The 27,539-nt window shown below is 52.9% G+C and overlaps 2 protein-coding genes across 2 annotated transcripts in view; both read left to right on the top strand.

Moving 5' to 3' along the window:
- LOC309548507 (immunoglobulin superfamily member 2-like) overlaps positions 1–27,539 on the top strand; it is a 283,133-nt gene that overhangs the window by 136,333 nt on the left and 119,261 nt on the right. The gene's annotated exons all lie outside the window — the stretch shown is intronic.
- Positions 1–27,539, top strand: part of PTGFRN (prostaglandin F2 receptor inhibitor) — a 73,524-nt gene that overhangs the window by 16,258 nt on the left and 29,727 nt on the right. The window contains exon 2 of the mRNA XM_082247777.1: positions 25,911–26,279. Coding sequence (XP_082103903.1) covers positions 25,911–26,279 — 369 coding nt within the window. The remainder of the gene's footprint in view (positions 1–25,910; positions 26,280–27,539) is intronic.

Here is a 27,539-nt window from a genome sequence, read left to right as displayed (position 1 = left end):
CGCACTTGTTGGCCGGCACCGTGCCAGGGTCCCCCCTACATTCGTTGGCCGGCGCCGTGCTAGGGTCCCCCCCCTGCACTCGTTGGCCGTGCCAGGGTCTCCCTCCCGCACGCTTTGTCCGGCACTGTGCTAGGAATCCTTTTTAGATTTCTCCATTCAGCCTTTGGATTGTAATCAAATATCTTTGGTAGACAGTTGTCCAAGAGAGTCCATCCTTTTCTGTAGACAGTCTTTTTGCACATTTTGGTTTTCCAACACCAGTATGATTGGATGGTCATACATTGGACACAGGAGGATGTTCTGTATTTGACACTGTATTGTACTGCACTGCAAATGAGGACACTCCGGTAGGAGAAACCTTTTCAGGTCTGGTGGCCAACTGATGAGCTGCACCTGGAAAGGTTTTTCTCTGGTGTGGGGGCATGAAACTAACTGTAGCACTAGGAAGTCATGGCTCTTTCTCCCACATCTTGGTGTTTAGCTTTGTCTGTAGTATTGGGGAGAGGAGGGTCTCTCTGTCGTGTTGGGGTTTAGTCTCCTCTCTAGTATTGGGGAGAGGAGGGTCTCTCTGTCGTGTTGGGGTTTAGTCTCCTCTGTGGTATTGGGGAGAGGAGGGTCTCTCTGTCGTGTTGGGGTTTAGTCTCCTCTCTAGTATTGGGGAGAGGAGGGTCTCTCTGTCGTGTTGGGGTTTAGTCTCCTCTGTGGTATTGGGGAGAGGAGGGTCTCTCTGTCATGTTGGGGTTTAGTCTCCTCTGTAGTATTGGGGAGGAGGTCTCTCTGCCGTGTTGAGGTTTGGTCCCCTCTGTAGTATTGGGGTGCAGGTCTCTGTTGTGTTGGGGGTTTAGTCCCCTCTGTAGTATTTGGGAGGAGGTCTCTCTACCATGTTGGGGTTTAGTCTCCTCTGTAGTTTTTGTAAGAAGGCTTCTCTGCTGTGTTGGGGTTTAATCTCCTCTGTAGTATTAGGGGGGAGGGGTCCCTGCCATGTTGGGGTTTAGTTAAATCTTTAGTTTTGGGGAGAGTAGGGTCTCTGTCGTGTTTGGGTTTAGTCTCCTCTGTGATATTGGGGAAGAGGTCTCGCTGCCATGTTGAGGTTTAGTCTCCTTTGTAGTATTGGGGAGGAGGTCCCTCTCCTGTGTTGGGGTTTAGGCTGGCTATACACTGATGTACATTGGTTGCGGGTTTCACCACATATAATTTGCATGATGGGAGACTGTGCCCGGCTCTCACATCTTTGGGTCTCTGTCGTGTTGGGGTTTAGTCTCCTCTGTGGTATTGGGAAGGTGGTCTCTGTCGTGTTGGGGTTTAGTCTCCTCTGTGGTATTGGGGAGAGGAGGGTCTCTCTGTCGTGTTGGGGTTTAGTCTCCTCTCTAGTATTGGGAAGGTGGTCTCTGTCGTGTTGGGGTTTAGTCTCCTCTCTAGTATTGGGAAGGTGATCTCTCTGTAGTGTTGGTTTAGTCTCCTCTCTAGTATTGGGGAGAGGAGGTCTCTATGTCGTGTTGGGGTTTAGCCTCCTCTGTGGTATTGGGGAGGAGGTCTCTCTGTCCTGTTGGGGTTTAGTCTCCTCTCTAGTATTGGGGAGAGGAGGGTCTCTCTGTCGTGTTGGGGTTTAGTCTCCTCTCTAGTATTGGGAAGGTGGTCTCTGTCGTGTTGGGGTTTAGTCTCCTCTCTAGTATTGGGGAGAGGAGGGTCTCTCTGTTGTGTTGGGGTTTAGTCTCCTCTGTGGTATTGGGAAGGTGGTCTCTCTGTCGTGTTTTGGTTTAGTCTCCTCTCTCTAGTATTGGGGTGGAGGTCTCTCTGTCGTGTTGGGGTTTAGTCTCCTCTCTAGTATTGGGGAGAGGAGGGTCTCTCTGTCGTGTTGGGGTTTAGTCTCCTCTCTAGTATTGGGGAGAGGAGGGTCTCTCTGCCGTGTTGGGGTTTAGCCTCCTCTCTAGTAGAGAAGGGTCTCTCTGTCCTGTTGGGGTTTAGTCTCCTCTCTAGTATTGGGGAGAGGAGGGTCTCTCTGTCGTGTTGAGGTTTAGTCTCCTCTCTAGTATTGGGGAGAGGAGGGTCTCTCTGTCGTGTTGAGGTTTAGTCTCCTCTCTAGTATTGGGGAGAGGAGGGTCTCTCTGCCGTGTTGGGGTTTAGTCTCCTCTCTAGTATTGGGGAGAGGAGGGTCTCTCTGTCGTGTTGGGGTTTAGTTTCCTCTGTAGTATTGGGGAGAGGAGGGTCTCTCTGCCGTGTTGGGGTTTAGTCTCCTCTCTAGTATTGGGGAGAGGAGGGTCTCTCTGTCGTGTTGGGGTTTAGTTTCCTCTGTAGTATTGGGGAGAGGAGGGTCTCTCTGTGGTTTTGGGGTTTAGTCTCCTCTGTTGAGGTGTTACTCCTGTGTAGTACTGCGGAGGAGGGTCCTTCTTCTGTGTTGGGACGCTGATAATGGATGAGGCGATGATGGTTGCGTGCCGGCATTGATAATGATGAAATGACAATGATTGGGTGCGTCACCTTTCACCCTCGCGGTGTCTGTGGCTTTCCTCTGGAGGTGAAAGGTGAATTGCGGTTAAATTGTGGAGAAGACTTGGAGTAATTCAGCTCTTTGTAATGTTCATCGACGTCTTAACCTAGATACTGGGGGGGCTCTCCCCTCCTCCTCCGCCTTCTCATGTCGGATTAACCTGCTCCTTCAGATCTTCTAATCCCGTCCTGTGAACTCACTGGGAAAATGTAAACCAATTCCGGGGATAATTATCTGCCCCTCCCAGAATATTCCTCTCCCAGTGAGTGATACCACACCCGGAAATGTATATATACATATATACCCGGCGATGGATAATATTGGTACTGGAGATTTATACACCCACCAGCCATAACTTTATGGCCACACAGTCCTGATTGCAGTTTGGGAGGAGCCATGTGGGGGACACAGCAAACGTGGGGGGAGGAGCTCTGCTCAGAGGAGACCAAAATTCAACTTTTTGGTCTATGTGTGGGGGAAACTAACACTGCACATCACCCTGAACACACCATCCCCACTGTGAAACATGGTGGTGGCAGTATCCTGGTGTGGGGATGCTTTTCTCCATCAGGGACAGGGAAGCTGGTCAGAGTTGATGGGAAGATGGATGGAGCCAAATACAGGGCAATCTTAGAAGAAAAGACTTGAGAATGGGACGGAGGTTCACCTTCCAGCAGGACAACGACCCGTCACCCCGAAACATCCAGCCAGAGTTACAATGGAATGGTTTACATCAAAGCATATTCATGTGTTAGAATGGCCCAGTCACAGTCCAGACCTAAATCACATTGAGAATCTGTGGCAAGACTTGAAAATTGCTGTTCAGACGCTCTCCATCCAATCTGACAGATAAGATATTCTGCAAAGAAGAATGGGCAGAAATGTCCTCTCTGGATGTACAAAGCTGGTAGAGACATCCCCAAAAAGACTTGCAGCTGTAATTGCAGGGAAAGGCGGAGCTACAAAGTATTGACTCCGGGGGGGGGGGGGGGTGAATACAAATGCAGCCACTCTTTTCACAGATTTATTTGTATCATTTATCATTTTCCTTCCACTTCACCATTATGGTCACTTTGTGTCGGTCTATCACAGAAAATCCCAATAAAATACATTTCTGGGTGTAACATGAGAAAATGTGGGAAATTGCAGGGGGTGTGAATACTTTTTCCAGGCACTGTAAATGCCCAGAGAGGGATAGTTCTGGAGATTTATACATACACGGAGAGTGAAAGTACCGGGCATTTATATTCACCTGAAGATAATCCTGGTACGGCGGGTGACTCAGCTGTCAGTTGGCGGTGCGCTCACATGTACAGGTGTTGCAGAGTCAGCATTGGGGGGGGGGGGGGGATGGGTGTGACAACGCTGAGCTGTAACCCTTTACTGTCCAGACCTGGGGTTGTGCATCGTTTTCAGGGACATGGCAGCTCTTCTCCCGCCCCCATCCTAAGGCACTCCCCAATTCCCAAGACTTTTGATATTTACATAACTCCTCCCACTGCTTGCTTCCGGGCTCTGGAAAGGAGTATTTGTATTCAGGAAGCTATGTACAGGCCCCTCCCACCAGCCATGATCTGCCTGCATTTCATAGAGAAGCACAGAGAGCCAGTGATGACATACCAAGGAGGGCAGAACATATTGGCCCTTGATTGGTATCGGGGGGGGGGGGCCCACGGGTGGGAGGTGCGGTATCCGGGTGGGAGGTGCGGTATCCGGGTGGGAGGTGCGGTATCCGGGTGGGAGGTGCGGTATCCGGGTGGGAGGTGCGGTATCCGGGTGGGAGGTGCGGTATCCGGGTGGGAGGTGCGGTATCCGGGTGGGAGGTGCGGTATCCGGGTGGGAGGTGCGGTATCCGGGTGGGAGGTGCGGTATCCGGGTGGGAGGTCCGGTATCGGGTCCGGTATCGGGGTGGTAGGTGCGGTATCGGGGTGTAAGGTCCGGTATCGGGGTGTAAGGTCCGGTATCGGGGTGTAAGGTCCGGTATCGGGGTGGGGAGGTGCGGTATCGGGGTGGGAGGTGCGGTGTCGGGGTGGGGAAGTCCGGTATCGGGTCTGGTATCGGGGTGGGAGGTGCGGTATCGGGGTGGGAGGTGCGGTATCGGGGTGGGAGGTGCGGTATCGGGGTGGGAGGTGCGGTATCGGGGTGGGAGGTGCGGTATCGGGGTGGGGAAGTGTGGTATCGGGGTGGGGAAGTGTGGTATCGGGGTGGGGAAGTGCGGTATCGGGGTGGGAGGCGCGTTATGGGGGCGGGAGGCGCGGTATCCGGTGTATATGACCTGAATCTGCACATTATTGAATTCCTGCCAGTAAGGTGGCGGCAGCATTCCTCCTGCAGGCTGTATAGGAAGTACTTTGGGGCCACACGGGCCCCTGAGCTGAATGCCGAGTCTCATGGACGGATTATTATTGGATACATTCTCCAGGATCAGAGGATACAATGTAATTGTTTGTTGTCCGGTGTCGGTTCCCTGTAATCCGGCTGCCATGGTTGTGAAGTGTTATGGAAAGTTGGCGGAGGGATGGAGTTTAGAAGGGGGGGTTCCAGCGTCTCTCCTCCTGAATATTCCTGGCACAGGGGAGGATTCCACGTACCATTTCCATACCGAACCTCCAATGTGACGTCACATGATGCCGATGTACCCCCAGTGCAGGGTGGTGCTGATCCATAGCACCCCACATAGTTCTGTTATGTAGTTTCACTCCTCCTGCTGCATTCTTCTTTGTATAAAATTACAGATCAGTCCAACAGGGATGGTGGGAACCCCTCATAATGGGCTCAGCAGGTGTACAGACCCAGGAACTCAGCACAGGGATGATGGGAACCCCTCATAATGGGCACAGCAGGTGTACAGACCCGGGAACTCAGCACAGGGATGGTGGGAACCCCTCATAATGGGCACAGCGGGGGTACAGACCCGGGAACTCAGCACAGGGATGGTGGGAACCCCTCATAATGGGCACAGCGGATGTACAGACCCGGGAACTCAGCACAGGGATGGTGGGAACCCCTCATAATGGGCACAGCAGGTGTACAGACCCAGGAACTCAGCACAGGGATGGTGGGAACCCCTCATAATGGGCACAGCGGGTGTACAGACCCGGGAACTCAGCACAGGGATGATGGGAACCCCTCATAATGGGCACATCGGGGGTACAGACCCAGGAACCCAGCACAGGGATGGTGGAACCCCTCATAATGGGCACAGCGGGTGTACAGACCCAGGAACTCAGCACAGGGATGGTGGGAACCCCTCATAATGGGCACAGCAGGTGTACAGACCCAGGAACCCAGCACAGTGATGGAGGGGACTCCTCATATTTGCCAGGTGTGCAGATCTACATTGATTTATTGGTTGCTGATGGAGTGACCCTTTAACCCCCCGTAGCAGGTGTGTGAGCGGGGATCGGTGGTGTTCTGTAGTTCGGTGTCTCTGTGACGTTCTCAGACTATTCTGAACGATCGGTGTGACAGATTTTTACACACTGCCTGCAGAGAGAACGTTGAGTAGCACCACGCTCTTCACAAGTGTAGAGACACGTCGGGTGAGTCGCAGGTCTCAGCAGCTCACCCCCCCGCCTGTGTTGGATGGCTGCGGCGTCACCTCCTCAGCAGCTGCGGGGTTAATAATCTGTGTGAATTCCAGCTGTCTGTTGGTGTTAGAAGCGTGACGAGCGCAGAGGAGGGGGGATCATGGGAACACTTAGTGATAAGTATTTCTTCTCCTTCATTGAAGGACACAGGAATTCAGGGACAGTTGGGTTATACTGCCGTCTATAGGCTGGGACATAAGCGAACAGAAAAATGCCAACCGGCCCCCATATAACCTCCTATCTTACCCATCATGCCTTGGAGATTGGTCACCTTTTCTTCATCTCTGCTGATCGAAGTCTTGTTTGCGGAGGCCTCTGTCTCCCTGGGTGATCGGCGTATCCTCAGCCGGCGTTGGAGGCGTCCCCGGAGCCTGCTGGACCGGACTTACAGGACTAGCCTGGAATGTGACCTCCGGGTTCTGCTTGTGGGGCTCTCCAGACCTGAATGCATGGTGTTGGCTGTAGAACACCATTCGGTTCCGGAGCTGCAACCCTCTCCCCGGGGTGACCCCTTCCCTGAAGATTCCCATACTGACCCATCCCCAGGGTGACCCCGTCCCTGAAGATTCCCATACTGACCCAACCCCCAGGGTGACCCCTTCCCTGAAGAATCCCATACTGACCTAACCCCTGGGGGGACCCTGTCCCTGAAGATTCCCATACTGGCCCAATCCCCACATGGTGACCTCATCCCTGAAGATCCCCATACTGAGCTAACCCCTTTGGGTGACCCCGTCCCTGAAGATTCCCATACTGACCCAATCCACATGGTAACCTCGTCCCTGAAGATTCCCATACTGACCCAATCCACATGGTGACCTCGTCCCTGAAGATTCCCATACTGACCCAATCCACATGGTTACCTCGTCCCTGAAGATTCCCATACTGACCCAATCCACATGGTGACCTCGTCCCTGAAGATTCCCGTACTGACCCAACCCACATGGTGACGTCGTCCCTGAAGATTCCCATACAGACCCAACCCACATGGTGACCTTGTCTCTGAAGATTCCTATACTGTCCCAATCCACATGGTGACCTCATCCCTGAAGATTCCCATACTGACCCAATCCACATGGTGACCTCGTCCCTGAAGATTCCCATACTGACCTAACCCCTGGGGTGACCCTGTCCCTGAAGATTCCCATACTGACCCAACCCACATAGTGACCTCGTCTCTGAAGATTCCCATACTGACCCAACCCACATAGTGACCTCGTCTCTGAAGATTCCCATACTGACCTAACCCCTGGGGTGACTCCGTCCCTGAAGATTCCCATACTGACCCAACCCAAATAGTGACCTCGTCTCTGAAGATTTCCATACTGACCTAACCCCTGGGGGTTGACTCTGTCCCTCAAGATTCCCATACTGACCTAACCCCTGGGGTGACCCCGTCCCTGAAGATTCCCATACTGACCTAACCCCTGGGATGACCCTGTCCCTGAAGATTCCCATACTGACCCAACCCACATAGTGACCTCGTCTCTGAAGATTCCCATACTGACCTAACCCCTGGGGTGACTCCGTCTCTGAAGATTCCCATACTGACCCAACCCACATAGTGACCTCGTCTCTGAAGATTCCCATACTGACCTAACCCCTGGGGTGACTCCGTCCCTGAAGATTCCCATACTGACCCAACCCACATAGTGACCTCGACTCTAAAGATTCCCATACTGACCCAACCCACATAGTGACCTCGTCTCTGAAGATTCCCATACTGACCTAACCCCTGGGGTGACTCCGTCCCTGAAGATTCCCATACTGACCCAACCCACATAATGACCTCGTCTCTGAAGATTCCCATACTGACCTAACCCCTGGGGTGACCCCGTCCCTGAAGATTCCCATACTGACCTAACCCCTGGGGTGACCCTGTCCCTGAAGATTCCCATACTGACCTAACCCCTGGGGTGACCCCGTCCCTGAAGATTCCCATACTGACCTAACCCCTGGGATGACCCTGTCCCTGAAGATTCCCATACTGACCCAATCCACATGGTGACCTCGTCCCTGAAGATTCCCATACTGACCCAATCCACATGGTGACCTCGTCCCTGAAGATTCCCATACTGACCTAACCCCTGGGATGACTCCGTACCTGACGATTCCCATACTGACCCAATCCACATGGTGACCTCGTCCCTGAAGATTCCCATACTGACCTAACCCCTGGGATGACTCCGTACCTGACGATTCCCATACTGACCCAATCCACATGGTGACCTCGTCCCTGAAGATTCCCATACTGACCCAATCCACATGGTGACCTCGTCCCTGAAGATTCCCATACTGACCTAACCCCTGGGATGACCCTGTCCCTGAAGATTCCCATACTGACCCAACCCACATGGTGACCTCATCCCTGAAGATTCCCATACTGACCCAATCCACATGGTGACCTCGTCCCTGAAGATTCCCATACTGACCTAACCCCTGGGGTTACGCCGTCCCTGAAGATTCCCATACTGACCCAACCCACATGGTGACCTCGTCCCTGAAGATTCCCATACTGACCTAACCCCTGGGATGACCCCGTCCTTGAAGATTCTCATACTGACCCAACCCACATAGTGACCTCGTCTCTGAAGATTCCCATACTGACCTAACCCCTAGGTTTACTCCGTCCCTGAAGATTCCCATATTGACCCAACCCACATGGTAACCTCGTCCCTGAAGATTCCCATACTGACCCAGTCCACATGGTGACCTCGTCCCTGAAGATTCCCATACTGACCTAACCCCTGGGATGACTCCGTACCTGACGATTCCCATACTGACCCAATCCACATGGTGACCTCGTCCCTGAAGATTCCCATACTGACCCAATCCACATGGTGACCTCGTCCCTGAAGATTCCCATACTGACCTAACCCCTGGGATGACCCTGTCCCTGAAGATTCCCATACTGACCCAACCCACATGGTGACCTCATCCCTGAAGATTCCCATACTGACCCAATCCACATGGTGACCTCGTCCCTGAAGATTCCCATACTGACCTAACCCCTGGGGTTACGCCGTCCCTGAAGATTCCCATACTGACCCAACCCACATGGTGACCTCGTCCCTGAAGATTCCCATACTGACCTAACCCCTGGGATGACCCCGTCCTTGAAGATTCTCATACTGACCCAACCCACATAGTGACCTCGTCTCTGAAGATTCCCATACTGACCTAACCCCTGGATTTACTCCGTCCCTGAAGATTCCCATACTGACCTAACCCCTGGGGTGACCCCGTCCCTGAAGATTCCCATACTGACCTAACCCCTGGGGTGACCCCGTCCCTGAAGATTCCCATACTGACCCAACCCACATGGTGACGTCGTCCCTGAAGATTCCTATACTGACCCAACCCACGAGGTGACCTCGTCTCTGAAGATTTCCATACCGACCTAACCCCTTGGGGGCCACATCCCTGAAGAATTAAGATAGTGACCCCCCCATCTTGGAAGACTTGCATAGTGACCCCGATCCCGGGTGACCCCAGTCCCTTAAGACTCCCATAGGGTTTATGGTGGGTGGGAATGTGGCACCAGTAGCTGCCGCAGTCCTACTGGCCATTGGGCACAACATTAAATTTCCCATGGTAAAGGTTAGGACTGACATCTGTTGGGTGGGATGCTGGACGGGTGAGCCCTGTGTTCTTATTTCCACCTACTCAGTCAGTAAGAAGCCCCTTCCCTACTCCTGAAGCAATGGATCTCCAGTTTTTCTACTGCCACCCTACAATGACCTCCAGCCGTCTGATACCCTCATCAGCATCAGTCACCTGGGAGTTGAATACTAGAGGCCTGGCCTCGCTTTGGGTCCAGTTGCATTACCTCTTCTGGATGATGCACAGGGGATGTCCCACTGCACGGGTGTCCTCCGCTCATTCTTAGAGTGGTTCTGTATGGTGTTTACCTGGCATCTCCAGAAGGAACTGATGCCTGTAATCCAGAACTTATTGTCATAGGATTTTTCTCATAGAAGTCTGGCTTGGCTTCACCAAGTACAACCAAGGCCTGCCCATGGCTACAGGCACCACTTCGTCTGCCTTGGACTTTAGCCCTACCATGGGACTATGTGTCTTCTGAGGTGGCCTCGCTATGGAACTATGTGTCTTCTGTTGTGACTCTGCCATAGATGTGTGTCTTCTGGGGTGCCCCTGTCATGGATTGGTCTTCTGGGGTGCCCCTGTCGTGGATCGGTGTGTCTTCTGGGGTGCCCCTGTCATGGATTGGTGTGTCTTCTGGGGTGCCCCTGTCGTGGATTGGTGTGTCTTCTGGGGTGCCCCTGTCGTGGATTGGTGTGTCTTCTGGGGCGACCCTGTCGTGGATTGGTGTGTCTTCTGGGGTGACCCTGTCGTGGATTGGTGTGTCTTCTGGGGTGACCCTGTCGTGGATTGGTGTGTCTTCTGGGGTGCCCCTGTCGTGGATTGGTGTCTTCTGGGGTGCCCCTGTCGTGGATCGGTGTGCCTTCTGGGGTGCCCCTGTCGTGGATCGGTGTGCCTTCTGGGGTGCCCCTGTCGTGGATCGGTGTGCCTTCTGGGGTGCCCCTGTCGTGGATCGGTGTGCCTTCTGGGGTGCCCCTGTCGTGGATCGGTGTGCCTTCTGGGGTGCCCCTGTCGTGGATCGGTGTGCCTTCTGGGGTGCCCCTGTCGTGGATCGGTGTGCCTTCTGGGGTGCCCCTGTCGTGGATCGGTGTGCCTTCTGGGGTGCCCCTGTCGTGGATCGGTGTGCCTTCTGGGGTGCCCCTGTCGTGGATCGGTGTGCCTTCTGGGGTGCCCCTGTCGTGGATCGGTGTGCCTTCTGGGGTGCCCCTGTCGTGGATCGGTGTGCCTTCTGGGGTGCCCCTGTCGTGGATCGGTGTGTCTTCTGGGGTGAACCTGTCGTGGATCGGTGTCCCTTCTGGGGTGCTTCTGTCGTGGATCGGTGTGCCTTCTGGGGTGCTCCTGTCGTGGATTGGTGTGTCTTCTGGGGTGCCCCTGTCGTGGATTGGTGTGTCTTCTGGGGTGCCCCTGTCGTGGATTGGTGTGACTTTATGTTGCCAAAAACTGACTCAACTGTAAAGTGCTGGAGACCTCAGTGTTTTATGAGCCCCTATTATCTCCCATGAACCCTCAATGGATATGATGCATGAAGACCAATCTGTGGTTAGCGCCGGCTCCCCCTGGCTGATGGTACTGGAACTGTCCTGACTGGCTCCTGAATTCTGCACGCCTTTATTCATAGTGGTTGATGTATATGTAGAATTCTTTAATTGTTCTCCTTTCGCTGACATATAAAACCCCCCTGTGTCCTGTGACAGGAAGGGGGACAGCTGGGTCTCGCCGTTCTCCATCACAGCTGTCGTCTTCTGCGCAGTAATGTATGGGGGGGGGGGGGAGCGTTGGCGGACAAAACAAATCTCCAGTTACATTTTGGGGTTTATATGGGACTGTGCTGGAAATGTTCCAAAGTAAAAGTAATAATTTGATTAATAAAAATGGGGGTGAACTTGGCTCAGTGTCGGTGAGAGTCCAGGGGGTGCAGGACTCTCACTATGAGGACACCATGGATGGCAGTGGCCTTGGCTTGGTGTCACTCTGTGATCACGTTTTGATAAGAGTCAGGGGGTGAGGTGACACTTTTGATGGGGGTGTACTGGCTCAGTGTCACTGTGGTTGGGGATGACCTTGACTTGGTGTCACTCTGTGATCAAGGCCTGATGAAAATTGGAGGGGTGAAGTGACACCATGAATAGGGGTGACCTTGGCTGGGTGTCGCTCTATGATCAAGTTTGATGAGTCAGGGGGGTTGGGGTGACACTATCGATAGAGGTGGCCTGGCTTGGTGTCACACTGTGATCAAGGCGTGATGAAAATTGGAGGGGTGAGGTGACACCATAAATGGGGGTGACCGTATTTCAGTGTCACTCTGTAGTCAGGGTGAGGGTACGCCATGGATGGGGGTGACCTTGACTCGGCGTTAACTTTGTTGTCAGGCTGAGGGGACATCATGGATAGGGTTGAACCTTGGCTTGGTGTTACTCTGTGATCAGGGTGAGGTGACCCCATGGATGGGGATGACCTTGGTTTGGAGTCATTCTGTGGTCAGGTGAGGTGACAACATGGATGGGGTGACCTTTCCTCGGCGTCACTTTGTTGTCAGGGTGAGGACACCATGGATAGAGGTGACCTTCTTGGCTCAGTGTCACTCTATGGTCAAGGTGAGGTGACACCATAGGTGGGGGTGACCTTGGCTCGGTGTCGCTCTGTGGTCAGGTGACACCATAGATGGGGGGTGACCTTGGCTCAGTGTCGCTCTGTGGCCAGGGTAAGGGGACACAATGGATGGGGGGGACCTTGGCTCGGTGTTGCTCTGTGGTCAGGTGACACCATAGATGGAGGTGACCTTGGCTCAGTGTCGCTCCTGTGGTCAGGGTGAGGGTACACAATGGATGGGGGTGACCTTGGCTCGGTGTCGCTCTGTGGTCAGGGTGAGGTGACACCACAGGTGGGGATGACCTGGGCTCGGTGTTGCTCTGTGGTTAGGGTGAAGTGACACCATGGATGGGGGTGACCTTGGCTCGGTGTCGCTCTGTGGTTAGGGTGAAGTGACACCATGGATGGGGGTGACCTTGGCTCGGTGTCGCTCTGTGGTTAGGGTGAAGTGACACCATGGATGGGGGTGACCTTGGCTCGGTGTCGCTCTGTGGTCAGGGTGAGGGGACACCATAGATGGGGGTGACCTTGGGTCAGTGTCGCTCTGTGGTCAGGGTGAGGGGACACAGTGGATGGAAGTGACCTTGGCTTGGTGTCACTCTGTGGTCAGTGAGGTGACACCATAGATGGGGGTGACCTTGGCTCTGTGTTGCTCTGTGGTCAGGATGAGGGGACACAGTGGATGGGGGGGACCTTGCCTTGCTGTCACTCTGTGGTCAGGGTGAGGGGACATTGGCTCTGTGTCGCTCTGTGGTCAGGGTGAGGTGACACCATAGATGGGGGTGACCTTGGCTTGGTGTCACTCTGTGGTCAGGGTGAGGTGACACCATGGATGGAAGTGACCTTGGCTTGGTGTCACTCTGTGGTCAGAGTGAGGTGACACCATAGATGGGGGTGTCACTCTGAACTGGGCACAGCGGCTGGCACACATCTCTTCTAGTGAAGGGGGGAGGGGCTGTACAAGGAAATCCGAACCCATTATACCATATGACTGGAATGTTAACCCTTTCCTGGCCACAGATTGGATAATAGGACTCCTGAGTGCCGGAGTCGTGTCCTCATTGTATGACCCCAGATTACATTCCTCTCCCTCAGAGCTGACACTCTATCTGAGCTCCCAGCAGAGTATATAAAGACTTCTCCTGTGAAAGGTGAGATGATTTACCCCCCTCCTCCCCAGGGCACCCAGCCAGGTATGACGGGCCGGTGATGATTGTCCTGTGGATTGCGCTCGGTGATGTCACCGGCAGGGCGGGGTGTCTGGCATGGGGACAGCTTCTCATCTGGGATCTGCAGGGACTTGTCCCAGGTCAGCGAAGGCAGCACTGTGTGCGATGGGAAGTTTGTGTAGATGTGGGGGTGGGGGGGTTGTGCTGTACATTGTAACTTTGAATTTCCTCAGTCTCCCCTCCCCCAGTGATCAGACTGTACATTGTAACTTTGTAGCAAGTCAAAAGGTGATCTGTGCCAGACATTTGTGAACACAGCCAAGAACTGTGACAGCCATCACAGTCCAAGAAGGTGCTGCTAGTGCATGCTGGGATTTGCAGTTCTTCGGAAGGTATCAGGATTTATGATTGGTGATTCCCCCCACCCCCCCGTGTGATGGAGAGGAGTATTGTGTGTATCCCCCCCCCCCAATTGTGTGGATTCAGCAGGGATAATAGGACAGGTGTGTATTGAGCCGTCACATTCCACCACCAAGGGATCGGCCTTCCTCTGTTTGTTCTGGGAGGGACTCGGCATCACCATCCTGGAAACTGAAGGGGACCTGTCTGATCCGAGATACCTGGGAGATCCATCCATCCATCCATTGGGGGAATATGTCTAGGGGGTGAGGGACATAAGAGGACCTGTCTGATCCGAGATACCTGGAGATCTGTCCATCCATTGGAGGAATATGTCTAGGGGGTGAAGGACATAAGGGGACCTGTCTGATCCGAGATACCCAGGAGATCTGTCCATCCATTGGGGGAATATGTCTAGGGGGGTGAAGGACATAAGGGGACCTGTCTGATCTGAGATACCCGGGAGATCCGTCCATCCATTGGAGGAATATGTCTAGGGGGGTGAAGGACATAAGAGGACCTGTCTGATCCGAGATACCTGGGAGATCCGTCCATCCATTGGGGGAATATGTCTAGGGGGTGAAGGACATAAGGGGACCTGTCTGATCAGAGATACCCGGGAGATCCGTCCATCCATTGGGGGAATATGTCTAGGGGGGTGAAGGACATAAGGGGACCTGTCTGATCCTAGATACCCAGGAAGATTCCTCCATTTTTGGGGAGATGGATGCAGTACGGGGGTCACATTGTATATTTTACACACATTTTGTGGGTGGAAAAAAATTGTTGTTTTAGAACTGAATGAACACGCCCCAGCATATTACAATATATCAGAACGCCCTTCACATCACTTCAGAGACCCCCTTACATCTGGGGGGGCCCTCTATCAGAGCTTCCCCTTACATCTGGGGGGGTCCTCTATCGGAGCTTACCCTTACATCTGAGGGCAACCCTTTACATATGAATTCCGATCAGTTGCCCCCCACCCCTCCCTCCAATACATCAGGGTCAGAGTTCTTGTCCGAGCCCCTCCCTGCCCAAAATAGAAGTCCCCATAAGTGCCCCCCCCCACCCTCAATATATTAGGATCCCCATCAAAGTCCCTCACAAATATTTAAGGATTCCCATCAATCTCCCCTGCCCGATTTATAAGGTTCCCCATCAGAGTCTTTTGTGCCCCCCCTCCAAATCTTATCAGGGTCCCCATCAGTCTTCCCCCCTAATATTTCAGGGTCCCCCATTAGGGTCCTTCCCCGCCCTCCAATATAAAGTTACATTTATAGTCAGATTGAAAAAAGGACATGAATCCATCTGGTTAAACCAATATATATCGGCGTCTCCCCCCCCCAATATTTTAGGGTCCCTATCAGAGCCCCACCTTTCATATATCAGGGTCTCCCTTCCCCCCACCAGTATTTTAGGGCCATCAGAGTCCCCCCACAAATATAAGGTTCCCTTCAGAGTCCACCCCTAAATATTTTAGGCTCCCTACCCCCCAATATATCAGGGTCCCAATCGGTGCCCCTCCCCCTTTCCATATATCAGGGTCCCCATTCCCCTCCCCCCTACAAATATATCAATCTTACCCCCTCCCCCCCCCCCATATCAGGGTCTCAAACAGAGCCCACTCTTCCATATGTATCAGGGTCCACTCCCCGCCCTTACAATTCATTGGGGTCCCCACCAGAAGTGTAGAGTTGGTGATGGGAGACCCCTGGGGATGTTCCAGTGCCCCCCCCCCCCCAACAAAATCTCCAGTGATAATTCTCTGTACATGGGAATGTTGGTGGGGAGAAGTTCAGATTCCGGAATGAATGAAATTCTCCGACACCCCGAAATGTTTTAGGAGTATGGGGGGGTGAGTAGTTTATATGGGGACGGTATATATGGAGGAACTCCGGGCAGATGAGTGGGATCGCTGGGGGTGGGGATGGACGGATGGGCGGTTCTCATGTCCCGGAAAGCGTTAATCGCTCTGCAATAGTTTCTGGGGAAATATTTGTCAGGATTTTATTGCAAAAGTGAAACCAGAAAGTTGGATTCCAGGTGGTGAGTCATCCAATGTGAGCGCCCCCCTCCCCCTTCCCACCTCCGGAGTCCCAGATCCTGGGTGTTGGGTCTTCCTAGAGGATTGGGGGGGGGGCACAGTGTTTGGTCAGAGAAGGGTTAAATCCCCCCCCCCCAACCCCAGTTGACATAGTTTGCCCCGGGGTACATAGGGCTGCCGGCGAGCCGGGACACGTTTCTATGAATAGAAGTCCTATTATCCGACCGGGGGCCTCTGATTGGCTGCGGGTGACATCACAGGCGTGCGGTGAGGTCATCGGTCTGCGGTTAGAAGATGGGCCGTGACCCCGGGAGAGTCTTCTACAATTATTGTGCACTCCGCCCTCTATCATAACTCCACCATGGAAAGTCCTGATACCGCCGCAGGGTGCGCCGCTGAGAGGACGCCTCTGATTGGCTGCCAGAGAACATGCATTTGTTGCAGCATACTGACATCTATGTGCCATCCTTCAACTGCGAATGTAGGGAAGCATCATGTGACTTCATGTCTATACATGGTGCTGGCTGTGCGGGGACCCCTTTACCTCAGGGAAGGTTCATGTGATGCATGCCATCATCTTATATTTGGTTCAAGTTGTCGGGGGAGGGAGGACCCCTTTACCCTGGTAGGGGCCATATTACTTGTTCCCCCACTCTATACATGGTGTCTATTGTCTAGGGGACCCTTTTACCACCAGTAGGGGTCATGTGACTTATTCCCCCACTCTATACATGGTGCCGGTTGTCTGGGGGGTGGGGGACCCTTTACCCTAGTAGGGGTCATGTGACTTGTTCCTCTTCTCTATGCACGATGCCCATTGTCTAGGGGGACCCTTTTTACCACCAGTAGGGGTCATGTGCCTCATTCCCTCATCCTATACATAGTGCCAGTTGTCTGGGGGGGCGGGGGGACATCTTTACCCTAGTAGGGGTCATGTGACTTGTTCCTCTTCTCTATACATTGTGCCAGTTGTCTGGGGAGGACCCTTTACCCTAGTAGGGGTTATGTCACTCATTTTCCTTCTCTATACATGGTGCCCATTGTCTAGGGGGACCCTTTTACTGCCAGTAGAGGTCATGTGCCTCATCCTATACATGGTGCCAGTTGTCTTGGGGGACCCTTTTACTGCCAGTAGAGGTCATGTGGCTTGTTCCCCATCCTATACATGGTGCCAGTTGTCTGGCAGGGGGGGAACCCTTTACCCTAGTAGGGGTCATGTTTCTCCCCTTCTGTATACATGGTACCCATTGTCTAGGGGGACCCTTTTACTGCCAGTAGAGGTCATGTGCCTCATTCCCTCATCCTATAAATGGTGCCGGTTTTCTGGGGGGGGGGGGCACCTTTTACCCCAGTAGGTGTCATGTGACTTGTTCCTCTTCTCTATACACAATGCCCATTGTCTAGGGGGACAATGGGCATAGGGGTCATGTTCCTCATTCCCTAATCCTATACATGGTGCCAGTTGGCTGGAGGGGACCCATTTACCACCAGTAGGGGTCATGTGACTCGTTCCCCTTCTCCATACATGGTGACCATTGTCTAGGGGGACCCCTTTACCTCTGAGAAGTATCATGTGACTCATTCCCTCATCTTATACATGGTGCCCCTTTGTTAGGGGGACCCTTTTACCACCAGTAGGGGTCTTGTGACTCGTTCCCTTCATGGTGCCAGTTGTCGTGGGGAAGTGTCCTTAACAGTTTCCTTGTCCTATACATGGTGCCGGTTGTGTGGGGAGACCCTTTTACCTCCAGTAGGAGTCATGCGACTTCTAAACTTGGGGCCGGTTCTCTGGGGGCCCCTTTACCCCGGATCACTTAGTCCTGTATACAGAGTGGGGGGTTATGGGTGCTGCAGAGTTAAAGGGTCCCTCCACCCTAAAGTGACATTTCAGTCATTGGGGGATGTTGGGTGGGCGCATTCAGCCAATCATCTTCTCCCGTTACCTCCAGCCGTAATCCTTTATTATTGATATGTGTATCACCGGCATCTGCAGCAGCGGTATATGAATAAGGGAGAGCGCTGAGCCCAGGAGCTGACAATCTATATAGAGGGAAGACATGGAGGAAGCTGTATATGAATAAAGGAGAGCGCTGAGCCCGGGAGCTGACAATCTATATAGAGGGAAGACATGGAGGAAGCTGTATATGAATAAAGGAGAGCGCTGAGCCCAGGAGCTGACAATCTATATATAGAGAAGACCTGGAGGAAGCTGTATATGAATAAAGCGGAGCGCTGAGCCCAGGAGCTGACAATCTATATAGAGGGAAGACATGGAGGAAGCTGTATATGAATAAAGCGGAGCGCTGAGCCCAGGAGCTGACAATCTATATAGAGGGAAGACATGGAGGAAGCTGTATATGGATAAGGGAGAGAGCTGAGCCCCAGAGCTGACAATCTATATAGAGGGAAGGCATGGAGGAAGCTGTATATGGATAACGGAGAGAGCTGAGCCCCAGAGCTGACAATCTATATAGAGGGAAGACATGGAGGAAGCTGTATATGAATAAAGCGGAGCGCTGAGCCCAGGAGCTGACAATCTATATAGAGGGAAGACATGGAGGAAGCTGTATATGGATAAGGGAGAGAGCTGAGCACCAGAGCTGACAATCTATATAGAGGGAAGACATGGAGGAAGCTGTATATGAATAAAGCGGAGCGCTGAGCCCAGGAGCTGACAATCTATATAGAGGGAAGACATGGAGGAAGCTGTATATGGATAAGGGAGAGAGCTGAGCCCCAGAGCTGACAATCTATATAGAGGGAAGGCATGGAGGAAGCTGTATATGGATAACGGAGAGCGCTGAGCCCCAGAGCTGACAATCTATATAGAGGGAAGACATGGAGGAAGCTGTATATGGATAAGGGAGAGAGCTGAGCCCAGGAGCTGACAATCTATATAGAGGGAAGACATGGAGGAAGCTGTATATGGATAAGGGAGAGAGCTGAGCTCCAGAGCTGACAATCTATATAGAGGGAAGGCATGGAGGAAGCTGTATATGGATAACGGAGAGCGCTGAGCCCCAGAGCTGACAATCTATATAGAGAGAAGATATGGAGGAAGCTGTATATGAATAAAGGAGAGCGCTGAGCCCCAGAGCTGACAATCTATATAGAGGGAAGACCTGGAGGAAGCTGTATATGGATAAGGGAGAGAGCTGAGCCCAGGAGCTGACAATCTATATAGAGGGAAGGCATGGAGGAAGCTGTATATGAATAAGGGAGAGCACTGAGCCAGGGAGCTGACAATCTATATAGAGGGAAGGCATGGAGGAAGCTGTATATGGATAAGGGAGAGAGCTGAGCCCAGGAGCTGACAATCTATATAGAGAGAAGGCATGGAGGAAGCTGTATATGGATAAGGGAGAGCGCTGAGCCCAGGAGCTGACAATCTATATAGAGGGAAGACATGGAGAAAGCTGTATATAAATAAGGGAGAGTGCTGAGCCCCAGAGCTGACATTCTATTTAGAGGGAAGACATAGAGGAAGCTGTATATGAATAAGGGAGAGCACTGAGCCCAGGAGCTGACAATCTATAGAGAGGGAAGGCATGGAGGAAGCTGTATATGAATAAGGGAGAGTGCTGAGCCCCGGAGCTGACAATCTATATAGAGGGAAGGCATGGAGGAAGCTCTATATGAATAAGGGAGAGTGCTGAGCCCCGGAGCTGACAATCTATATAGAGGGAAGACATGGAGGAAGCTCTATATGAATAAGGGAGAGTGCTGAGCCCCAGAGCTGACATTCTATTTAGAGGGAAAACATAGAGGAAGCTGTATATGAATAAGGGAGAGCACTGAGCCCAGGAGCTGACAATCTATATAGAGGGAAGACATGGAGGAAGCGGTCTATGAATAAGGGAAAGAGCTGAGCCCAGGAGCTGACAATCTAAGGTCAGCTTCCCCTTCTTGCTGCCTCTTTCCTCATGTATGTGGAATGCAGCAGGAGGAGTGAGACCAGTGTGCTGCCCCCCTCCCATGTACATTATATGGGGGTCTGTACGGCGGGGCGCTCGGTGTTTCCGGACGGAATTGAGGATCAGAGCTGACAGCTTCCTAATTGATGTGTAAATCCTCTATAATACGGATCTCCCGCCGCCGCCACCGCCGCACCACCGGGTAATTGGTGGGGGGAGGGGGGAACTGCAGGGAGCCGCCGCTGCTTTTGTAGGTCAGGGAGACTTCGCTCCGTGCCTGGGATGAAGATTGGAGGAGCGATGCTCTGCAGTGTGGGAAAGTCTGCTTTATTAGTGTGAAGCGGCACAATGCTCTGCAGGTTACAGTGTTTTGCAGTGACTGGATGTGATGCTCTGCAGGCCTCTGTAGGTGGCATGTTGTGATGCTCTGCAGCGCTCAGTTGCTGACCTGTAGCAATGATCTGCAGGCCTGTCTTATCGCATTGCTATGCAGACCTCTGCCGGTGACCTGTTGCGGTGCTCTGCAGGGCCCTATCGGTGACATGTTGCAACGCTCTGCGAGGCTCTGTCAGTGACATGTTGTGATGCTCTGTCGGTGACCTGTAGATGACCTGTTGCGATGCTCTGTCAGGGACCTGTTGCGATGCTCTGCAGGGCTCTGTCAATGACCTGTTGCGGGGCTCTGTCGGTGATATGTTGCTCTGTCGGTGACCTGTTTCGATGCTCTGCGGGGCCCTGTCGGTGACATGTTGCGATGCTCTGCGGGGCCCTGTCGATGACATGTTGCGATGTTCTGCGGGGCCCTGTCGGTGACATGTTGCAATGTTCTGCGGGGCCCTGTCGGTGACATGTTGCGATGCTCTGCGGGGCCCTGTCGGTGACATGTTGCGGGGCCCTGTCGGTGACATGTTGCGATGCTCTGCGGGGCCCTGTCGGTGACGTTGCGATGCTCTGCGGGGCTCTGTCGTTGACATGTTGCGATGCTCTGCGGGGCCCTGTCGGTGACGTTGCGATGCTCTGCAGGGCTCTGTCGGTGACAGCGGTTGGCACTCTTGCAGCACGAGATGCAGACCTCCCCCCGGGACATGGAGTTTGTATGTTACTGCGTGTCCTCCAGGTGCCCCGACCTCCTTTCTCCTCCATTGTTCTGGGGGGGGGGGGGATAACTGTTAGGAAACTGTCACCTACTATGGGGGGGGGGAGGGGTACAGTAACTGATGAGGACAGGTTTTATGCCTTCAATAACACGCTACCTCCTATGTCGGTGCTATGGGAGCGCTGGGTGTAAATGATGTGGGGGGGGGGGGGTGGACGCAATGCTCTGCAGATCTGTAGAACTGCCATTGGTATGAAGTGATCAGAGCCGGGGGGGGTGAATGTAACGGAATGTATAGTATAAGAATTAAGACTGTCACTGCGCCGTCCTTTGTGTTACACAATCCTCGTTCTGCTCCTTTGGGGGAACCAACCGGCAATCATCCTCAGCCAATCACAGCTACAACTTAACCCTGTGTGTGTGTTCTATATACATTATGTATAGAGCCTCCAAATCTTGCCCAGAGTTTCCTACATCCCTGGGACCCTTTCCCTGCTTCCTTTTTTCCAAGCCTTCCCTTTCCTTAAATTCTTTCCTCAATCCCCGTCCTTACCCTTATTCCAACTACTTTCCCAAACCTGACCCTTCCTCCAACCCTTCCCCCAAACCACTTCCTGACCCTTCCTCCCTCCAACTCTTCCCTCAAACCACTTCCTGACCCTTCTACCTCCATCTCTTCCCTCCAAACCACATCCTGACCCTTCTACCTCCATCTCTTCCCTCCAAACCACTTCCTGACCCTTCTACCTCCATCTCTTCCCTCCAAACCACTTCCTGACCCTTCCTCCCTCCATCTCTTCCCCCAAACCACTTCCTGGCCCTTCTACCTCCATCTCTTCCCTCAAACCACTTCCTGACCCTTCCTCCCTCCATCTCTTCCCTCAAACCACTTCCTGACCCTTCCTACCTCCCATCTCTTCCCTCCAAACCACTTCCTGACCCTTCCTACCTCCATCTCTTCCCTCCAAACCACTTCCTGACCCTTCTACCTCCATCTCTTCCCTCAAACCACTTCCTGACCCTTCCTACCTCCCATCTCTTGCCTCCAAACCACTTCCTGACCCTTCCTACCTCCATCTCTTCCCTCAAACCACTTCCTGACCCTTCCTACCTCCCATCTCTTGCCTCCAAACCACTTCCTGACCCTTCCTACCTCCATCTCTTCCCTCAAACCACTTCCTGACCCTTCTCCCTCCATCTCTTCCCTCAAACCACTTCCTGACCCTTCTACCTCCATCTCTTCCCTCCAAACCACTTCCTGACCCTTCTACCTCCATCTCTTCCCCCCAAACCACTTCCTGACCCTTCCTCCTACTCCTTCTTAAAACCCTGTCCTTGCCCCTTATTTCAACCACTTCCCCCAAACCCCATCCTCCAGCTCCTTCCCGCACCCTGACCTGACCCTTCCTCCCACTCATTCCTCTACCCCAGGGTTTCTCAACCTTTTTACCTTTGAGGAACCCCTGGCAAAAATTTTGGGCTCTCAGGAACCCCTGAAATGTTCACACCTACAACTTGCGTAACTTTGGCGTGATCAGCGAAGCTGTAATGAATATAATTAATGTAACAATTACCTTAGAAATGGAATTAAATAATATAATTTGTATTAAAAAGTGCTTGTTTATTGTGAAACTTGTGCTTGCCTATTTTTTTTTCTGTGCAGACGCTTAATTCTAGGTCCAACTTGAGCTAAGCCACACATGGGGTTGGGGGGGGCATCAGGACAAAGCAGAGCACATGGGATCAAAGCACCTTACATGAGAGAAGGCCACATGGGATCAGAGCACCTTACATGAGATGAGGGCACATGGGATCAGAGCACCTTACATGAGATGAGGGCACCTTACATGAGATGAGGGCACATGGGATCAGGGCACCCTACATGAGAGAAGGCCACATGGGATCAGAGCACCTTACATGAGGTAAGGCCGCATGGGATCAGAGGACCTTACATGAGATGAGGGCACATGGGATCAGGGCACCCTACATGAGAGAAGGCCACATGGGATCAAAGCACCTTACATGAGGTAAGGCCGCATGGGATCAGAGCACCTTACATGAGATGAGGGCACATGGGATCAGAGGACCTTACATGAGATGAGGGCACCTTACATGAGATGAGGGCACATGGGATCAGGGCACCCTACATGAGAGAAGGCCACATGGGATCAGAGCACCTTACATGAGAGAAGGCCACATGGGATCAGAGCACCTTACATGAGATGAGGGCACATGGGATCAGGGCACCCTACATGAGATGAGGGCACATGAGATAAGAGCACCTTACATGAGGGCACATGGGATCAGGGCACCTTACATGAGATGAGGGCACATGGGATCAGGGCACCTTACATGAGATGAGGGCACATGGGATCACGGCACCTTTACATGAGAAGAGGGCACATTGGATCAGGGCACCTTACATGAGATGAGGGCACATGGGATCAGAGCACCTTACATGAGATGAGGGCACATGGGATCAGAGCACCTTACATGAGAGAAGGCCACATGGGATCAGGGCACCTTACATGGGATCAGAGCACCTTACATGAGATGAGGGCACATGGGATCACGGCACCTTGCATGGTATCAGAGCACCTTACATGAGATGAGGGCACATGGGATCAGGGCACCTTACATGAGATGAGGGCACATGGGATCAGGGCACCTTACATGAGATGAGGGCACATGGGATCACGGCACCTTTACATGAGATGAGGGCACATGGGATCAGGTCACCTTACATGAGATCATGGAAGGGAAGCGGTCTCCATTTGCAGACTTCAGCAGGGAAGCAGCTGTGATGAGTCCTCTACTGGTACGCTGCTCCCCGTTGGCCCTAAGCAGGGAAGTGGCTGTGATGAGTCCTCTACTTCTGCACTGCTCCCCTCTGTCCCCTCCTCCGCTCCGGTTTATCCCAGGTGATGTCACATACAAGCACCTGGGATGGGGAAGAGGGCCAGCGGGGAACAGTGCTACAGAGCTAGCATGATGAGAGCCACTTGCTTGTGTAGCTTAGCATGTTTCAACAGAGGGGATGCGCTCTAGTCATCTGCATGCAACTAATGGGTAGATTGCAGCTGAACCCCTCGGAACCTCTTGCTGAACCGTTTGAGAAACTCTGCCCTATCCATTTCCTGACCCTTCATCCTAATCTTTCCCCAAATCCCGTCCTTACCCTTACTTCAACTTCCTCAATTCTAACCCTTCCAACTCCTTCCTCAAATCCTGCCCTGATTCTTCCTCCAGCTGCTTTCCCAAAACCCATCCTGACCCTTCTTCCTGCTCTTTCCTGGAACCCTGTCCTGACCCCCTTCCTTCAATACCTTCCCATAACCTCATCTGACCCCTTCCTTCAACTCTTTCCCACAACCCTGTACTGATCCCTTTCGACGGCTGTTTTCTCTAATTCCTTCCTCAAATCCTGTCCTGGCCTTTCTCCAACTCCTTTCCTAAAGCCCATCCTGACTCTTCCTTCAGCTTTTTATTGGAATCCTGTCCTGACCCCTTTCCTTCAACTCCTTCCTGGAACCCTGTCCTGACCCCTTCCTTCAACTCCTTCCTGCAACCCTATCCTGACCCCTTCCTTCAACTCCATCCTGGAACCCTATCCTGACCCCTTCCTTCAACTCCTTCCTGGAACCCTATCCTGACCCCTTCCTGGAACCCTGTCCTGACCCCTTCCTTCAACTGCTTCCTGGAACCCTGTCCTGACCCCTTCCCTCAACTCCTTCCTGGAACCCTGTCCTGACCCCTTCCCTCAACTCCTTCCTGGAACCCTGTCCTGACCCCTTCCCTCAACTCCTTCCTGGAACCCTGTCCTGACCCCTTCCTTCAACTCCTTCCTGGAACCCTGTTCTTACCCCTCCCTTCAACTCCTTCCTGGAACCCTGTTCTGACCCCTCCCTTCAACTCCTTCCTGGAACCCTGTCCTGACCCCTTCCTGGAACCCTATCCTGACCCCTTCCCTCAACTCCTTCCTGGAACCCTGTCCTGGCCCCTTCCCTCAACTCCTTCCTGGAACCCTGTCCTGGCCCCTTCCTTCAACTGCTTCCTGGAACCCTGTCCTGACCCCTTCCCTCAACTCCTTCCTGGAACCCTGTCCTGACCCCTTCCCTCAACTCCTTCCTGGAACCCTGTCCTGACCCCTTCCCTCAACTCCTTCCTGGAACCCTGTCCTGACCCCTTCCTTCAACTCCTTCCTGGAACCCTGTTCTTACCCCTCCCTTCAACTCCTTCCTGGAACCCTGTTCTGACCCCTCCCTTCAACTCCTTCCTGGAACCCTGTCCTGACCCCTTCCTTCAACTCCTTCCTGGAACCCTGTCCTGACCCCTCCCTTCAACTCCTTCCTGGAACCCTGTTCTGACCCCTCCCTTCAACTCCTTCCTGGAACCCTGTCCTGACCCCTTCCTGGAACCCTGTTCTGACCCTTTCCTTCAACTCTTTCCTGGAACCCTCTCCTGACCCCTTCCTTCAACTCTTTCCTGGAACCCTCTCCTGACCCCTTCCTTCAACTCTTTCCTGGAACCCTCTCCTGACCCCTTCCTTCAACTCTTTCCTGGAACCCTCTCCTGACCCCTTCCTTCAACTCTTTCCTGGAACCCTCTCCTGACCCCTTCCTTCAACTCCTTTCTCTAACCCTGTTTTGATCCTTTCATCAACTCTGCTCTGACCCCTTTCTCCACCCCCTTTTTCCAAAACCCATTCTGACCCTTTCTTCCACTCATTCCCCAAACCCCCTCCCTTCGCCTCCTTTATTTTTCACCAACCCTGTCCTTACCATTTTCTACGTCTCCTTCCCTGAACCACACTCTGACCTCTTCCTCCTTTATCTTCCCAACTGTTGATGACCCTTCCTCCTAATCCTTCCCTTGACCCGGTCCTGACCTCTTCTTCAGGCTCATTTTAACAGCATAAAATTTAAGTTTGGAAAATGTTGATGTTCAGAGTTTTACTGTTTGAGTGATAAACCCCTCACCCTGGTTTTTTTTTTTTTTTTTTCTTCTCTCTACAGTTGCTGTGTGGAGTCGTTTTGTTCGTGTCCCTTCAGGTCCCCTCCTGCGGGTGGAGGGCACTGATATCGCCATCTCCTGTAACGTTAGTGACTATGAGGGCCCCAGAGAGCAGAACTTTGAATGGACGTTTTCCCCGGGTTCGGGCCCCGAGGTCCATGTCCTCAGTACCTGGGATGATACCTTCACAGATGCTGCACTTTCAGGTCGGGTTAGGGCAGGAGACATCCAGCTTCAGAGAACGGGGAACAGCGAGGTCCTCCTCCGGATACGACAGCTGAGCTCGTCCGACGAGGGGAAATACACCTGCTCCACCCCCAGCACTGATGCCACCGTCAGTGGGAACTACGAAGACCATGTGCAACTGAAAGGTAGCGAATTATATGGGGCTGGGCAAAGGCCACTAAATGTTTTCCGATTGCTAGATATCTGTAATTAAGGAAATTTTGATCTGTTTGTATGGAAAAAAATCTTTGTGGAACTCTCTCCTTTTCCCAGTCATCTTCAAGGACATCGTATGAGACAGAGGCTCCTCCCACTAGGAAGTGCGTCCCTAGGTCAAATGTTAAGAATCCCTCTTGATGCTTTGTTCAGATCTTGTGTTCCCACCATCTGGTGGAGAGAAGTCATCTGGAACCTGAGTTGGGGAGCCTCTGCTTCACAATGGCTATCCTGGACCCGTTTTACTCTCTATGGAGCTGTTGGAGGTCTTTCCCTGCTGCCTCGTTCTCCAGGATCCCTCCTAGATATGGGCAAGAGAACGTCTGGTTCTCTTTTGGTGCCTTGTGAAGATGTATAGGAGAAACCTGATGGAAAGTTCCATGTGACATAAGTATGTTGCGTTTCCAAATGGCCGGCTTTCTTGTAATGTACACGTTGCTGTGCTGGGGGCGTGCGCGGAGTTGGGTAGGAAGCCTTGGGCCCCCTCTTGGTCTTGGTCTTGTCTGAAGGCCCAAATACTCATGGAAGCTGCAGTCACTTCAGCCCCTGGCTTGGCGTAATTTCTGGTGTGGGGTGACGGCACTTCTGGGTGCCCAAGCTTGGATCTTGGCATAGGAAAGGGCCTGCTGGCGCCCTTCTCCCAGCAACAACTGTGAGGATGACACTCTTAGGGGAGTGGCCAACTTTCTTGTGATGCATCCATTGCTGTGCTGGTGGCATGCACATAGTGGGGGAGGAAGCCCTGCTTAAATGCATTTTGGGGGTGCCAGGTTCTGCACGGAGTCCCAAGCATTAATGAAGGCTGCTGTCCTGCCAGTTTGGCAGGGCACCATTTCTGGTAAGGGGGTGAGGTCACTTTGTGTGTGGGATGACGCCACTTGCATTTAATCAAGGGAAGAAGTCTTGATTAAATGCAACTTGGGGGGGGGCTCTGGGTCCTGTCTGGTGACCCCAGTTCTCATGGAAGCTGCTGTCACACCAGCTTGGCGCCACTTCTAGTGTGGGGAGACGGCACTTCTGGGTGCCCAAGCTTGGATCTTGGTGTAGGAGGTTGGGGGGTGGGGGCTCTTGGTCTTGTCTGGAGACCCCAGTTCTCATGGAAGCTGCTGTCACACCAGCTTGGCTTGGCGCCACTTCTAGTGTGGGGAGGCGGCACTTCTGGGTACCCAAGCTTGGATCTTGGTGTAGGA

Source organism: Pelophylax lessonae, assembly GCF_965119305.1.
Source record: "Pelophylax lessonae genome assembly, chromosome: 2".
Taxonomy (NCBI): domain Eukaryota; kingdom Metazoa; phylum Chordata; class Amphibia; order Anura; family Ranidae; genus Pelophylax; species Pelophylax lessonae.
The sequence above is the reverse complement of the archived record's forward strand: the minus strand, read 5'-3'. Positions and strand labels throughout refer to the sequence as shown.